Here is a 17,928-nt window from a genome sequence, read left to right on the forward strand (position 1 = left end):
AACACTGACTTACAAGTTATCATCCAACATCCATATGTACACCACAGCACGCATGCACCTATACTATACACATCACACACACACAAATAATACAGAATTGTGGCCGGGCGGTGGTGGCGCATGCCTGAAATCCCAGCACTCTGGAGGCAGAGGCAGGCGGATCTCAGTGAGTTCAAGGCCAGCCTGGTCTCCAAAGCGAGTTCCAGGAAAGGCGCAAAGCTATACAGAGAAACCCTGTCTCAAAAAACAAAAACAAACAAACAAAAATAATAATAATAATAATACAGAATTGTAATTTAAAAATATTCTCTAAGTGAGCTCACTTCTTAAAACAATTCTCTAGTGTGTGCCACAACCTTGGTTTCAATTTTTAGCACCACAAAAGTTAGTAAATAAAGATGTTACATGATAAAAATCTTTCATTGTAACTTTTATTACTTTATTGGGTTTTTTTGTTTTTTATTTACAAGATTAAGTTAACGTAGAATCTACATAACATATAATTAGCCATTTTAAGTGTAAAGCTGGTGTATACAACCATACATGTTTAAGAACTTACTTTTTTTTTTTAATTTGTTTGGTTTCACTAGATTTGTTTTTTGGTTGGTTGGTTTGAAACATGGTGTCTGTGCCTTAGGCAGGCCTCAGCCTCCTGTGTGCTACAATTACAGGCATGAGCCACTGCCCAACTTAACCACAGAATAGCCTGTAACTGTGATGACTTAGCTGGAGAACTTTCCAACACCACAGAATAGCCTGTAACTGTGATAACTCGCCATTTTCTGGCTCCTTAGCTTCCTTTTTTGATGACTCCACATAAATGGAGCCAAATACATATATACACAATGTTATGTTTGATTTCTTGAATTCAGGGTAATATTTTGAGAGTTCAAGTTGTGGCATATATTAACACTTCATTTCTTTTTAGAGCTTGAGTGTTATTCCATTATACATATAGACTACAATTCACTTGATCACTTACTGATAGACATTTAGATTCTATTTCTACCTTTTAGACATAAAGAATAGCATTGTAAACATTTGTATAAAAGTCTATGTGGCCTGAAGGTGGTGACATAGGCTTTTAATCTCAGCACTCAGAGACAGAGGCAGGCTTACCTTCGAGGCCAGCCTGGTCAACAAAGTGAGTTCCAAGATAGCCAGGGCTGTTAGACAACTCTGTGTTGACTACAGTTTTCTCGTGTGTGTGTGTGTGTGTGTGTGTGTGTGTGTGTGTGTGTGTGTGTGCGCGCGCGCGCGCGCACGCGTATGTACTTGTCTGTGCAAGCAGTGTGAAAGACAAAGGTTAACAGTGGAAATATTTGTCAGCTGCTTTCTACCTTTTGGGTGTGCTCCGCCCCACTCTTTGGGTCTGTAGCCTCTGCCATAAGTTTTAACCATCTTGGTCTTGGGTGGGGGGGGTCTCTGAACTTGAAGCTTGTTGATTAGGTCAGATTGGCTGCCAGTAATTTTCCTCTGCCTCCCTGCTCCTATATATACAACAAATACATACTACTGCACCTGACTTGCTTTGTTTTGTTTCCTTTTTTAAGAAGGGTTTCTCTGTGTGGCTCTGGCTGGCTTTTTTAAAATGTGGGTTCTGAACTCACTTTGTCCTCTTAAACTTTATGCATTACTGGGGAGTGGTGCCAATGCCATAGGCACACGTGGAAGTCAGGGGACAGGTCTCTCTGTGTAGCCCTGGCTGTCCTCGAACTCGATCTGTAGACCAGACTGGCCTTGATTCAAGAGATTCACCTGCCCCTGCCTCCCTGAGTGCTGGGATTAAAGGTATGTACCACCACTGCCCAGTTTAGTTAGGATTTTTATGGCTATGATAAAGCACTGGTCAAAAGTTTAGGGGAAGGAAAGGGTTTATTTCAACATTTTTTTTTTTTTTTGAGACAGGGTTTCTCTGTGTAGCCCTGGCTGTCCTGGAATTCACTTTGTAAACCAAGCACACCTCAAATACAGAGATCTGCCTGCTTTTGCCTTCCAAGTACTGGGGCTAAAGGCATGCACCACCACTGCTTGGCTGGTTTGTTTCACTTTAACAACCCTCAGTTTGTCACAGAGGGAAGTTAGGTTAGAAACTCAAACAGAGGCTGATGACTGCCTTCCCAAGGTTGGTACCACCCACCATGAGCCAAGCCCTCCCATATCAGTCAAGAGAATGACCGACCCCACAGACTTGCTATAGGATTGTCTCTCTGATAGAGGTGATGCCTCATTCCCAGGGTTGGCACTGCCCATCATGAGCCAGACCCTCCCATGTCAATCAAGAGAATGACCACACAGACTTCTTATAGGACTCTCTAATGGAGCTTCTTCCACCCAGCTTACTCTAGCTTGTATCAGGGTTACAAAACAGCCTACATCGAGATTGAACTCAGGTCCTTAGACTCTATGCAGCAAGCAACTTTACCCACTGAGCCACTGTATCCATTTTGTTGTTTATTTAATTACATTTTATTCATTTGTGGGTGGAAGACATCCCAGAGTATGCCTGTGGAGGTCAGGGAACAACTTTATATAAAGTTGTTAATCTCTTTCTACTGTCAGGGCTACACAGAAAAACCTTGTCTCAAAAAACAAACAACAACAAAAAAACCCTTTTTATTATATTTATGTTGTGTATGTATCTGATGCATACACTCATGCATACATGCGCAAGGGAGTTGCTTCTAGTTTTCTACTGTGTGATTCTAAGAGTCAGACTCAAGTTGATAGTCTGGGGAGCAAACACAGCACCACCTGAGTCTTTTGTCTTTTTTTTTTTTTCCAGGCTGAGGACTGAACCCAGGGCCTTGCTCTTGCTAGGCAAGCACTCTACCACTGAGCTAAATCCCAACCTGAGCTGGCCCTTGTGTTCATATTCTGCCCCTGCCCCTTGGTGCCTGCCCTTAAGGAAAAACTCTACCATTTCTCCCTCCCTTCCCCTCTCTCCTCCCCGCCTCCTTCTTCCCCTTCCTCCCAGGAGTTGTGCGGACCCTCTCCCCCCTTTGTCCCCTCCTCCCCTCCCCCTTTTCTCTTCCCCCACTAAATAAACCTCTTCACTGAGCACTGTCTGCATGGCTTCTTTGTCTCTCACCCACCACAGGGGCACCTTGGCTCTCTACCTGCCAGAGCCTTCTTTATACAATTTATAACACCTTGGGTTGCCCATTTTTAATTTGTCATTCTGAAATTATGTTGTAGGAGTTTTTGTATATTCTGAATACTAGACACTGATCAGACATAAGATTTGTAAGCATTTCCTATCCTTGTGCGTTCCTTCACTTTGTGCAATATCCTTGTTACTTTTTCTTTTTAATGCATATGTCTATTTTTGTCTGCCTCTGTGTCTGTGTGCCACATGCATTTATGGTGCCTGAAGAGCATCAGATCCCTGGAACTGGAGTTACAGACAGTTGTGAGCCACATGCAGATGCTGGGAATTGAACCCAGGTCCTTTGGAAGAGCAGCCAGCGGATATGCTTAATCGTTGAGCCATCTCTCCAGTTCATCCTTTACATTTTTATTAGTTTTTTATATTCTTGTTCATACTTGTGCTAACTTTGTCTGCTAGTGTCTTGTCAAATTCCAACCTCATGGAAATGTGTTCTAATTTTATTTGCATGTATATTATTATATATTTCTGCATATATATTAGCCTTCTCCTTAAAATATTGCATTAATTTCTTTTCTATCTTTTAAAGCAAGGGCTTACTTTGTAATCCGGACTGGCCTCAAACTCATGATACTCCTGCCTCAGCCTCCCAAACGTTGGGATTACTAGATTTATTTAAAGACTTTTTAAAAGGGACTGGAGCAATGGCTCAGTAATTAAGAGTGCTTTCTATTCTTGCAGAGGACCAGAGTTCACTTCCCAATACCCACATTGGGCAGCTCTTGTATAACTCTAGCTTCAGGAGACCCATTGTCCTCTTCTGGCACACAAGCATACACACACACACACACACACACACACACACACACACACTCACACTCACACTCACACTCACACACCATTGTACAAACACAGTCACATATGTTGTTTTTACTTATTTGTTTGTTTATGAATGATTATGGAGGTCTAGGGAGATGATTTAATGGGTAAAATGCTTGCCATTCAAGTGTGAGTACCAGTGTTCAGAACCCCAGCACCCATATAAAGCCAGGTGGTTATGGCCATCTCCTGTGATCTCAGTACTCAAAAGGCAAAGAGAGAGGCTGTCCCTTTGACCAGCTGGCTAAGTCGTCTAACCTCAGTCTGAGAGCGCTGAGTTCAGGGAGGATACTCAGTAGAGAGTGACCCGGAGAGTTAGTTAGCAGACACTAACCTCCAACTTTCAGGCACATGCACACCCCCAAACATATAGACAACAGCCCTCTTCCAATTTTTTGTTTGCATAAACAATTTTTTTATTCCTCTTGAATTGTGCTTACCAAATAGTCTAAGGTAAACACGCCCTTGTCTTGCAGAGTAATACAGCCTCTGGTGGAATGACGCGGCGGAACACCTATGTTTGCAGTGAGAGGTCTGCAGCGGACAGACACTCAGTCATTCAGAATGGCAAAGAAAGCAGGTAGGGGGTTGTCACCTGTTTTCTCCCAAAAGAAGTGATAGTATGTTACTTCTCACTTTTATAGTCAAAATTCAAATGGTTATTGGTTATTCTTTAAAGGTAAGTAAACTTTAAATGCTAATTTCTAGCAAAATATTAGGATTCCAGATTCTTCTCTTTGTCCAGAGCACCTAACCCTATGGTTGACTATGTGTGACAAGGAAAAGTTGATGTTGAACCAGTGAGGTTTCTTCTGGAAGACTCTTAGCATGCCATGGTTTTTTAAAATGGTGAGTAGGGGAATGGAGGAGATTTTGTGTATGTTTATCTTTGGAACGGGGTCTCAGTTGTGGTTTAGGTACAGTGCCATAATATGTGCATGGTTTCATTTCTAGCTCCATGGTAACAATAATAATAATAATAAGCTGGGTGGTGGTGGTGCAGGTCTTTAATTCCTAGCACTCTGGAGGCAGAGGCAGAGGCAGGCGCATCTCCAGGTTCAAGGACAGCCTTGCCACCAGGTGCAGATGGCCAGTAGTAATGTAGTCTCCCCCTCGGAGAAATACTCTTGAGACTGTAGGAACATGGAGAGTCCATCTTATGCATGACTTGAAACACTAATAAGATCATATGTCTGTAAGTAGATCATACCAGAGTTATGAAATAAGAAAATGAGGGCTGGAGAGGTGGTTCTATGATAAAGAGCACTACCTGCTCTTCCAGAGGACCCACTTTTGATTCCCTGCACCCACATAGGACTCACCAACCATCTGGAACTCCAGTCCTAGGGGTCTGATTTTCTCTTCTGACTTCCACAGGCATTGAGCAGGCAAAACAACCTTACATATATCGAAGTACAGCCTCTGGTTGTCTTCTGAAACTTAGGAAATCTCCTAAATGTGAACTCCTGTACATCAACAACAAAAAGGATGTGGGCTCTGGTGGTGCATGCCTTTAATTCCAACACTAGGGAGGCAGAGACAGGCTGATGGAACGCTGAGATCCAAGCCAGCCTGGTCTACAGATCAAGCAAGTTCCAGAGGGCTACATACCCAGAAAAACCCTGTTTCAGAACAAAAGAAAGAAAGAAAATGGGATTAGATTGATCCAGAAACCATGAAGTACTATTGGTTTGCAGGGGAAGGGAAAAGAAATCCAGTTGGTGGGATTTCGTTAAGTGCATATTTTGTATAGAATAAACCAAATTCTGAGTGAGGAGAAACTGAAATCAGAGTTTCAGAGAACTCCAAGGTGAATTCAAGTTACCTTTTGCTGTCCTCTGACTTGAATCTTGGCCACTACCTGGTCATATTTAGCGCGTGTGCTCGCCAGAAAAGGACATTGGATCTCTTGGAGCTACAGTTACAGATGAGCTGCCCGATGTGTGTGCAAATGTCACCCTGGGGTTCAGTCAACGGTAGAAAAGTGAGAAGTACTGAGTTAGGGTGATAGTAGTCATTCTTTTTAGTTAAGGCTTGAAGCTCCTGATCCTCTCTGCCTCCACCCTCCAGTGCTGGGATTAAAGGCATGTGCCATCACCGCCTGGACGTGAATTTTTTTTTTTTAATAACTTTTGTTGTTGTTGTTTTTTTGAGCTGAGGATTGAACCCAGGGCCTTGCGCTTGCTAGGCAATTGCTCTACCACTGAGCTAAATCCCCAACCCTTTTTTAATAACTTTTATTTTATGTGCATTGGCTCAAATGTAGTCTGTGTAATGGCATCAGAGCCCCTGGAACTATAGTTAACAGACAGATGTAAGCTGCCATGTGGGTGTTAGGATTTGAACTCTGGTCCTCTGGAACAGCAGTCAGTGCTTTTAACCACTGAGCCATCTCTCCAGACCTTTATCAGTAAATTTTTAAAAATACCATATTCTGCCAGGTGGTTGTGGCGCACGCCTTTAATCCCGGCACTCAGGAGGCAGAGCCAGGCAGATGTCTGTGAGTTTGAAGCCAGTCTGGTCTACAGAGCGAGATCTGGAAAAGGCACCAAAACTACACAGAGAAACCGTGTCTTGAAACCCCCCCCCAAAAAAAAAAAATCTGATAGTTTTCTAATTCCTGGTCCTTTGTGGGGTTTTTGTTTTTGTGCATAGTAGGTGTTCGTTTTGTTTGTAGTTTTGTTGTTGGTTCTTTTTTGAACTAGGTCTCAGAACCTGGAAGTCAGCACGTAAGTAGCTGTCTTTTGCCCCCAGAATACTGAGATCAAGTAACCCGATGAATGCAGCTTTAAGGGAGACAGGGTTATTGGGTTCATAAAGCCAGGTTACAGTTCATCCCTGCAGTGCTGGCAAGGCAGAACTTGCAACAGCTGGTCACATCCACAAGCAAGAGCAGAGAGAAATAAATGAATGCACTCAACTCATTCTTTCTACTCATATAATTTAGGATGCAAACCCAGGGTCTCCCACATTAATTAATATAATTAAGACAGTTTTCTACAAGCATGCCCATAGGCCTGGTCTAGACAGCCCCTCATTGAGTCTTCCAGCCTTTATTCTTGATAGTACTCTGGTTTGGGTAGATTTTCTTTTAGCACAGTTCCAGTCTCAACTTTTTCAAGGATTTCTAGATCACATGTGACTTAGAAGGTAACAGAAAAGCCTAGAATTTCTGTTAGGGAATTCCTTCTACAGGACTCAGAAGCTGTTGTTTCATGGCCCTTGTTTTTGAAAACCTTCTTAGTTGTTAAACTACTAAACATCCCTTTGGGACTTAAAAGTATGGGAGGTGCCATTCTCTGGGCAGGGGTCCTGAACTGCACGAACAGGAGGAAGCATGTTGAGCACAAACCCTAGTCAGACCTTGTGAAAGGGTTGAGGTATAGAGCCCCTCTGCTCTGTATGTATGGCTGTCTGTGTGTGCGTACATTTACCCTCTCACGGTGTTCTACTTCACCAGCTCTTTTTCTAAATCACTATTCAGTCTTTGAAAATAGTTTAAAGATGTCTTTATTTAACCCCCCTCCCTCTCCCCTCCCTCTCCCCTCCCTCTCCTCTCCCCCTCCCTCTCTCTCTCCCCTCCCCCCCCCCCCCCTCTCTCTTTAACTCGTGTGTGTGCGCGCAGGGTCATATAGCTGGAATGGCAGAATCTTAATATTCCAGACTTTTTACTTACTATTAAAAAAATGGGTGAACAGGAATAGGGGTGTCACTTCTCCCAAAAAACTGCTTCCAGCTGACTTGGTGGGTGTCGGTTGACTCTTGCAGGGGTAGCGAAGGGGGCTCCTTAGGTAGACAGGTGTCCTGGGATGGTAGGCTGTTGTCTGCTGCCTTGGACCTGTCCATCATCCCTCTCAGCCTGGGACTCTGGCTGCTTGTGTCTGGGACACTGAAGTAGATCTGACGCATACAGATGAATTTAAGGTGGTTTCTGGAGCTCGCTGACCCGTCCAGGTGGATTCTCTGGAGCTCAGAGAAATTTTGAACATATTAAGATGCAGCCAGGAGAAAATTAAACTCTTGGGCTGGTGAATATTGTAGTGTTTAGTACTCTGCTTATATTGGTTAGTGTTAATGACAGAGAGAGAGGGAGGGAAGGAGGGGAGAGGAGAGAGATAGGAACATGTTTTTAATTTTTACCTGAGATAAGCTTTATCAGAGATTATTTTAAGGCACCCGTTTCCTTTGTTAGTTTAGCATCCAGGAGACATAGGTGATCAATTGTTGAGAGCATTTAACAGTAGTAGATGGTTATATTAAAGTCTGTTTGTGCAGAGCCCAGATGCTTTTGGGTCTGGGGTGTAAATACGTTTTGATTGTTACAGTTCCTTTACTACCTGGGTATACTTGATGGTCCTTGGACTCCAGCTCTATGGTGATCCTGTAACAATTAGCTGAGTAGTTAGTTAGAAGAGGGAACTAGGAAGAGAAAAGCTTGTGGGGTGAGACCTCATTCTGCTGGAGTTGGGGACAGTGCAGTGGATCCTGATGTCCTCTGGAATTGAGAGAGAGCAGGGCCCTGTCTGTGTCACTGTACATGAGAAACACTGCTGACTGGTCTGGAGTGAGGCACATGGAGGAGCAAATGAAATGAAAGCTCCTACCTTAGCTGGAAAATCTTTTCCCATTAAATAACCCTAATGTACAATTAAGTCTGGGGAGGTAGGTAAGGCTGTCCTCCTACCCCGACAATAGGGAAATGAGGAGAGGTGGGACCCCAAAACTCCCTCAGGACTGATTAAGTGGCTCGGTGTCAAACAAGAAGGAAACAGATGGCCCCATGCTGCATCCTGGGTTCTCTGTGAGCCTGTGGCCAGGCCTAGGAGGTCTGCTGGAGGTCTTTGTTTGATGTCCCCACACCATCAGGTGCATGAGGGCAGTCAGCTGACCAGTTATCTCTCTAGGTGGCACTTTGAACAAAGCTCAGTTGATGGCCCAGCAGAGCACACACTAGCTCACATGGCCTCTTCTAGCACACATTTAAAACAGGGACCTGGAAGCCCTTATGCAGCAGCTGCTTGGATAGCATGTGCCAGCATTTGGCAATTCTGTTCATGGGCTTTCTCATTTCTCCCATGGTACACCTTGAATGCCACAGCTGAAACTTCCGTCTGTGGGGTCAGGATCCTTGCTCTCCAGATGCTTTTAAGTTTAGCCCTCATGTCGGGAAGCTCTGGGAGACAAGAGATGGATTTTATTCCATGTCTTTCTTCTTCTTTCTTCTTCTTTCTTCTTCTTTCTTCTTCTTTCTTCTTCTTTCTTCTTTCTTCTTCTTCTTCTTCTTCTTCTTCTTCTTCTTCTTCTTCTTCTTTCTTCTTCTCCTTCTTCTCCTTCTTCTTCTTCTTCCTCCTCCTCCTCCTCCTCCTCCTCCTCCTTCTTTTTTTTTTTTGATAGTTTGCTGGTTTGAGGACAGCTTTACGAAGACCCGTCAAGTGGCAGGCTGTAAACTGATCTCTGGCTAAAGAGCCATACAGATTATTATGATCCCAATGTGGGTCCTGATCATAAACTTATTTGCATGCATCCTAGCCTTCTTCCAGACCTGTCCGTGCTCAGTGGCCTGCCTGGTACCAGAGAACAAGGCGGAGGTCAGATAGGTGACGCTAGGGTTGGAGAGAAAGACTCAGAAAAGGAGGGTTCAGAGCTTAGGTAAAAGAAGTTAGATAATTCCTGTGAAATATCAGAGTTCAAGCAGCCATTATGCGGCCAAATTTACTGGTATCTGGGGATATTTAACATTTCTCAGAGGAGCAGTGAGACCAAGAGAAGGGAGCCTTTTATGTCCCATGACTGCAGCCAAGAGAAAAAAAATAAAAAATAAAAATAACAAAGGGGATCCCAGATTCCCATCTCGAGTGTCCTGAGAGCAGGCAATCTGTGGACTGTCATAAATTAACAGCACCAGTGACCCCACCCATTGTCACAGGAGGGGCAAGGGCTTGGGAGGGGCATACGTCCCAGAGGAGTCCAGACAGCATTCAATGCTTCATCAAGAGAGAATGTGCCATGGTACACAGCCTGAGGACCCCCTGGGGGGTCTGGCACGAGAAATATATCTCAGGCTGCAGTTGCAGGAAATAGTGAGGGATCAGAAATGGAAAACTCACCAATCTACTTAGCTGTTGTGTTGTATGGAGCCGTCCTGGGGACTAGGCAAATGAAAAAAGCCGGCAGTTGTAGATCCAATAAGGTATAGGGCAGAGCGCTATGAGAGCCTGCTTCATCACAGCACCGATGTTTGTTTTAAAAAACAAGGAAAGGCCAAGCAGTGGTGGCGCACACCTTTAATCCCAGCACTTGGGAGGCAGAGCCAGGCAGATCTCTATGAGTTTGAGGCCAGCCTGGGCTACCAAGTGAGTTCCAGGGAAAAGGCGTAAAGCTACACAGAGAAACCCTGTCTTGAAAAACCAAAAAAAAAAAAAAAAAAAGAAAAAGAAAAAGAAAACACACACACAAGGCAAGGTCAAAAGCACATTCGGAGGAGAGAGCAGAAGAGAGGTGAGGAGTCCAGCTTTTTAAGGATTTTCCTGCACAAACACAGTGGGCTTATGGAGCTACACCACATATGCGCCTATTGCGTGACTGCGCATCACGCAGTGTACTGATGACGTAAGACCCCTTGCTTGGCTACTGAACTGCGCGTGTGCGGTCATATAGCTGGAGTGGCAGAATCCTAACTAACATTTGTGTCCCCTGATTCCTACCAGGGCCTATTTGCTTCTCTCAGCAACATTCATTGAAAACACTTTGTTCAGTCTGGGGAGCTGACTCGGTGGGTAAAGAGCATTTGCTCTGTAAGCATGAGATGGGAGTTTAAGTTTCCAGCACCTATGGAAAGCAAGGCATGGCTGTGCTACCTGTAACTCCAGCACCATGGGGTGTAGCAGACAGACATGAAACAGTTGAGGTATGTCATAGGTTTTTTTTTGGGGGGGGGGTCATGGTTTTTTGAGACAGGGTTTCTCTGTGTAACATTCCTGGCTGTCCTGGAACTCACAGAGACCCACCTGCCTCTGCCTCCTAAGTGCTGGGATTACAGGTGTGCGCCACCACCGCCTGGCTTAAGGACCAGAATTCTCCCTAAAGCTTCAGGAGATCTAGCACCCTTTTCTAGAGTCTGCAGGCATATTCACTCAAACACACTCACATGGATGACGCATGCACACTTTAATATAACAAAAATAATTGAATAATTTTAACCAAATAGTTTATACTTAAAATATGAATTATACTTTCTTTTAGCTAGGTCTTGCACTTCGAGGAAGATCCAGTCAGTGTTGCAGAGTATCTGCACATGCTCTCTTCATGCTCCTGTACTATTGGGCAGTCTCCCCTGCAGTTACTTCTTGGAGAAAGAGAACAGTCTCAGCTGGATGGTGGTGGCGCACACCTTTAATCCCAGCACTCGGGAGGCAGAGGAAGGAGGATCTCTGTGAGTTCAGGTCAGCCTGGGCTACAGAGTGAGTTCCAGGAAAGGCGTAAAGCTACACAGAGAAATCCAGTCTTGAAAAACCAGAGAGAGAGAGAGAGAGAGAGAGAGAGAGAGAGAGAGAGAGAGAGAACAGTCTCTTGTCTACACCCAAGCCCTCTTCCTTCTCCCAGTCTTTACAACCGCTTGTGTCTCCAGCGGAGTCAAACAGCTCCTGCTCTTTCTGTTCTTGCTGTTCGTTCACATGTTGATTCTAGCTCCCGGTGTGGTAAAAGTCATCAGCACCTAGGCAGACCAATCAAATGTATTGACCACTGTCTGGATCTGAACAGAGTACGGTAGATGGGCCAGTGAGACAGACAGCTTAGCAGGTAAAAAGCCTTTGCAAGTGAAAAGAGGAAAGAGGTGCTAGGGTACTACTCCATGTGAGTGAGCTTGTCTGAGTCCATCGTGCAAAGTAACACTGAGTGAGGGCTTTAAATCACTGCAATACTCCTTCCATACATAGTCCATATGCTGATTTTCCCGTCTTGCTAAGAAGGGAGCAAATGTCTTCCAGTGGGAAGGTTCTAAACTCTGTTGTTCAAATGACATAGGATACTCTGATGGATAATAAATTTCTATGCCCATGATTTCAGTCATTTATTTAAAAGGGAACTGGTGAAAGGTACTGTGCACTTGTGCTACATTCATTTTACCACGTAAATTTATATAGAGACATCTTTAGGATGTGTTTTATTTTATGCAGAGCTTGTAGAGCACATATAGAAGTATTCAAACATGTAAACTGTTATTTTCTTTAAGATAATGAACTTTTTTGGGGGGGGAGGTTTCAAGACAGGGTTTCTCTGTGTAGCTTTGTGCCTTTCCTGGATCTCGCTCTGTAGTCCAGGCTGGCCTTGAACTCAGAGATCCTCCTGCCTCTGCCTTTTGAGTGCTGAGACTAAAGGTGTGTGTCACCACCGCCTGGCTAAGATAATGAACTTTAAAAACTGCTGTTTGCAGCTGGGCGGTGGTGGCACATGCCTTTAATCCCAGCACTGAGTTCAAGGCCAGCCTGGTCTACAAAGTGAGATCCAAGACAGCTGGGACTGTTACACAGAGAAACCCTGTCTCGGGGGTTAAAAAAAAAAAAAAACCGTGCTGTTTGCAAAAGCAGTTAAGGGCCAGCAATTGGCCCAAATCCCCAAACAAGGTAAAGAGATTCCTAATCTCTGGAGGTCTGCAGGGGTCTGGGGAGAAGGTGTGTGCATTAGACAGCAGGCTGCTCTTTGGTCACTGTTCCATCACGCTGTTGTTTCTGCCTCTGCCTGAACCCAAACCCTCTCCCAGCCTGACAGAAGTGTTCGCTTACGCAGCTAGCCCTGCCTCACTCTGTGCCACATCTACCTGTCGGCTGAGACATCAGAAGTCGATGTCCATGTCAGCCTCTGGGCACCCCAAGATGATGTTACCTCCAATAGACAGTGAAGGAGATAACTTCAAGGCTATGTAAGAAAAATGCACATTCCTTGTGAAGCTAATGTGTACCCACTGCTGCTTAATTTTGTGCTGTGGATTTTATGGTTCAAGATTTTGTTACAGTTGTCCACAAGCTGTTCTTCCTTCATATAGTTTTAGTTAAGCACATCCTGTCTCACTGTGTCTGTGTTATCTGTGTCTGAATGTATATGTGCCTGTCCTCATGCCTTGGCATACTTCAGAGGGTATAAGAAATCCCCACCTCAACTTGCTTTCAGCATGTGGGATTTTACATTTATGCCATCTGTGTGCTTCTAGAAACTTTTTGGTTGCCTATTCCTTTTCACATGCAAGACTTTCTTTCCTTTTGGCACAGTTCTCTGTATGTAAGTAGTTTGAAAGGGAAGTAGAGGGGGGAAATGTGAGTTAGCCGTTCTCTACCCTACGTTAATCTTGTCCTTGAAATGTGCATATACGGTATTCCTATACCTTTTAAGCTTTGTCTCTTGTCCTGTTCTTTGATAGCCTTCCCACTGAGCTTACCTTTCGCCCCTAAGTCCTGTTTTAAAATATCCTTTGGATCTTGATTCACAGTGGCTGATTTACTTCACTATATGTAAGGAGTATTGTGCTTATAAACTTTCCTATGTTATGATTTGGGGACAAAGATGTCTCTTTTTCTGCTTTCCTAGCACGATTCCAGATCAGAGGACTCCAGTTGCTTCCACCCACAGTATTAGCAGTGCGACCACCCCAGATCGGATTCGCTTCCCAAGAGGCACGGCCAGCCGTAGCACTTTCCACGGCCAACCTCGGGAGCGGAGAACCGCAACATATAATGGCCCGCCTGCCTCACCCAGCTTGTCCCACGAAGCCACACCACTGTCCCAGACTCGAAGCCGAGGTTCCACTAATCTTTTTAGTAAATTAACTTCAAAACTCACAAGGAGGTAAGTGTCATGTGCTGCTGGTTCTGTTGAAGCAAATACAAAGGGAAAAGTAAATGTCTTTCCCGATTGGTGAAGCCGCTGCCTGGCTCCTTTTCATTCTTAGCTCATGTGTGTCCAGCTTCAGATTTGAAAGCTTTAAAGTAGAATTACAGAACTCAGCCTCTTTTCACAATACTAAAAGTTGTCTAGTGCTTGGGTAAAGTTATCATTCTTTAATTATTGTTTGTATTGTTCACACATCTGTCCACATGACATATCTATTTCAGCTTAGCAGACACAAAGAAAAACACTTGCACTGTGTCTAAACATGAAGCCATCTGTCTCTTCCATGTCTGGCTTGATAGCAAGTACCTTACCTACTGAGCTGCCTCACCCACCCGGTAACTGACTCTTGAGCATCGTGAAAGTCCTCTGTTGACCTGTCTCCTTTGTGCTTTCTGGTGATGTGAGACTGTCATTGATTAAGAGCCAGTCATGAGGTGGAGGCTGGAGAGGTGGCTCAGCAAGAGTGCTTCCTAAGCAAGCAGTGAGGACCAGCACCTACATAAAAAGCCGCAGACTGGCTGCTGCTCGTGCCTGTGGGCACCGCTCTGGTGGGCAGAGACAAGACAGTCACTGGGGCTTACTTCCCACACTTTCCAGGTCCAGTAAAAGCCCATTGTAAGAGCATTTGCAGGGGCTGGGGAGATGGCTCAGAGGTTAAGAGCACTGTCTGCTCTTCCAGAGGTCCTGAGTTCAATTCCCAGCAACCGTATGGTGTGATGAGATCTGGTGCCCTCTTGTGTATACATAATAAATAAATAAACATTAAAACAGAGCATTGCTGCTCTTTTAGTCTCACCCCAGCACTCGGGAGGCAGAGGCAGGCAGACCTCTGAAGTGGAGGCCAGCCTGGGCTGCAGAGCGAGCTCTGGGACAGCCAGGGCTACACACACAGAGAAGCCCTGTCCTGAAAAACCAAAGAAATGAAAAACAAAATAGCGTGGGTTGGGGCGGGGGTGGGTGGCCAAAACTGGATTGTTGAGGTGGCACCAGTCACACAAGCCTCACAGGTATATCGTAGGTGTGGACGTCAGACACAGACACACAGGACATGTTTAAAGGGAAAGTTAACTAACGTTTGCATGAAGGTAGATATTTGCATATGTGATTGGTTTGGGTTGGGTTTTTTGGTTGTTTTAGATTTTGTTTTGTTCTTGTAGATTTATTTATTTTGTTTTATGGGTATGAGTGTTTTGCTCCCTTGTGGGTCACCAGGAGCCAGACCACATCCTCTGCAAGAGCATTGTGTTTCTACCACCAGGCAATCCCACCAGCCACCCACTCCTGGCTTGTTATTTTTTACTTTTTATTTGAGGCGGGATTGTTTGTTTGTTTGTTTTTCGAGGCAGGGTTTCTCTATATAGCCTGGCTGTCCTAGAACTTGCTCTGTAGATCAGGCTGGCCCTCAAACTCACAGAGATGTACCTGCCTCTGCCTCCAAATGCTGGGATTTTTCTTTTTTCTTTTCTTTTAAATCCCTGCACTCAGGAGGCAGAGGCAGGCAGATCTCTGATCCTGAGACCATTCTGCAATCTGGTTTATGGAGTGAATTCCTTGACAGCCAGGGCTTCACAGGGCTTCAAAACTCTGTCTTGAAAAATGAAAAAAAAAAAAAAGTCAATAATAATAATAACAACAACTAAAATATAGGGGCTAGATTTTGAGCCAAGAGCACTAGCTGCTCTTCCAGAGGTTCTGAGTTCAATTCCCAGCAACTACATGCTGGCTCTTCTGGCATACAAGTATAACATGCAGAGAGAGCACTCATATACATAAATAAATAAATCTTAAAAAAAAATGCTTCGGGGCTGGAGAGATGGCTCAGCAGTTAAGAGCACTGACTGCTCTTTCAGAGGTCCTGATTCAATTCCCAGCAACCACATGGTGGCTTACAACCACCTGTAATGAGATCTGATGCCCTCTTCTGGCCTTCAGGGACACATGCAGGCAGAAACTGTATACATAATAAATAAATAAATCTTTAAAACAAAATCCTTCACTATAGTTAACTCTTTATCTTCCTCTGGACAATAGTTGTCAGGCTAAAATTGTAATGCCTGAAAGGCCATGAAGTTGACACTTTGATACCAGGAGTGAGAGTCACGGTGGCTAAGTATGACCATCCAGCCTGCAGTTTTGGAGAGCTTTAGGGAGCTCCACAAGCAGAATTCCAACCCTAAAGATGGCTCAGTGGTTAAGAGTACCATAGTGATCTTGTAAACAACAGGAGTTTGATTCCTAATACCCACTTTACGTGTGTCACAACAGCCTGTAACTAGAGCTTCAGAAGGATCTAATGGCAAATATGTATTTGCGCGCGTACACACACACACACACACACACACACACACACACACACACACACACACACACAGGATCTCTGTGAGTTTGAGGCCATCCTGGTCTACAGAGCGAGATCCAGGACAGGGACCTAAAATGAATGAATGAATGAATGAATGAATGAATGAATGAAAACAAGTAAATCTGCCCAACCCTACAGGCAGTATAAACTCCAGCCCAGACCCATTTTTTTTGGTTTTTTTGTTTTTTTTGTTTTTTTTTCTGAGACAGGGTTTCTCTGTAGCTTTGGAGCCTGTCCTGGACTAGCTCTGTAGACCAGGCTGACCTCGAACTCACAGAGATCCACCTGCCTCTGCCTTCCGAGTGCTGGGATTACAGGCGTGCGCCACCACTGCCCGGCCAGACCCATGTTTTTGCATCTCAGATGTTGGTCCACAAGATCCCAAGCATAGTACAAGTCTTCACTGTGTCTTCCCTTCCCTCTACCTTATTTGGGTATTAAAAAAAGGTTTGAGGGAAGAAAATTAAAGTATGTATGTATTATACAATAACTTTCTTTGTGAGGAGCTGGAGAGACAACTCAGTGGTTTTCTTTTAGAAAACCTGTGTTCCATTCCCAGCACTCTACTACTCTGATTCTACAGGACCCATCTCCTTCTGGCCTCCTTGGGCCTATGTACATGTGGTACACTTACATAGTGCAGGCAAACATGCATACACTTACAATATATAAAATTTTTTTTAAGATTTATTTATTTATTATGTATACAGCATGTATGACTGCAGGCCAGAAGAGGGTGCCAGATCTCATTACAGATGGTTGTGAGCCACCATGTGGTTGCTGGGAATTGAACTCAGGACCTCTGGAAGAGCAGTCAGTGCTCTTAACCTCTGAGCCATCTCTCCAGCCCTATAAATAATTTTTAAAAGACATTGTTGTTGAGCTGGAGAGAAAACTCAGTGGTTAAGAGCACTGGCTGCTCTTCCAGAGGACCCAGGTTTAATTTCCAGCAACCACATAAACACAGCTCTCTGTAATTCCAGTTCAAGGAATCCAACACTATCACACATACATGCAGGCAAAATCCCAAATTAGAGAGGAAAAATCCAAAAATGTTATTTGGTGCATGTGTATGTCTGCGGTACCCAGTAAAAAGAGATTGATTTTTTAAAAAGGCCTTGAGTAGGCATGTAGTTTAGTGATATAACTCACAAGGCCCCAGTACTGGGAGTGGAAGGTAGAGATTAATAATCATTTTGAAATAATATTTCAAACATATATCTATAAGTAGTATCTAATTAAAATATTTTACATGCACAATCTTCCATACAGTATTTATCCTGCTGTGTACCATTGTTTGCTCTGTGTGATGTGGATAGCAGTTATCTCTAGTAAATAGTTAGACACTATCCAGTTGGTTTAAGCAAGTGTCCAGCCGTGGTTCACAGGCTGCATGCACTATGGTATAGCTGTGAATGGAGCCTAACACAGTTACAGATGACAGTGGCATAAAAGAGGTCAAGAGTTTGGACTTTCCTAAAAGCAATACAAAGTTAATCCCAAATTAGAGAGGAAAAATCCAAAAATGTTATTTGGTGCATATGTATGTCTGCGGTACCCAGTGTAGCAATGGGCTTTTCTTGCCTATACTTGCCCAGAGGTGCTTACTGTGTGGAAGATCTTGTCAGAGTGTTCAGCATAGCCCATGTGTCTTCCTAAATAAATTTGTTATGTTGTTTTGGTTTGGTTTTGTTGT

The 17,928-nt window shown here is 44.1% G+C and overlaps 1 protein-coding gene across 8 annotated transcripts in view; it reads left to right on the top strand.

Moving 5' to 3' along the window:
• Mark3 (microtubule affinity regulating kinase 3) overlaps positions 1-17,928 on the top strand; it is a 93,586-nt gene that overhangs the window by 70,397 nt on the left and 5,261 nt on the right. For 4 of the 8 annotated variants that reach the window (XM_036205347.1, XM_036205348.1, XM_036205350.1 and 1 more), the window contains exons 14-16: positions 4,465-4,568; positions 12,750-12,908; positions 13,571-13,828. In XM_036205347.1, the coding sequence (XP_036061240.1) occupies positions 4,465-4,568; positions 12,750-12,908; positions 13,571-13,828 (521 nt within the window). The remainder of the gene's footprint in view (positions 1-4,464; positions 4,569-12,749; positions 12,909-13,570; positions 13,829-17,928) is intronic. The other 4 variants (XM_036205354.1, XM_036205351.1, XM_036205352.1 and 1 more) reach the window with 1 other exon arrangement.

This window comes from Onychomys torridus, chromosome 14 (assembly GCF_903995425.1).
Source record: "Onychomys torridus chromosome 14, mOncTor1.1, whole genome shotgun sequence".
Lineage (NCBI taxonomy): Eukaryota > Metazoa > Chordata > Mammalia > Rodentia > Cricetidae > Onychomys > Onychomys torridus.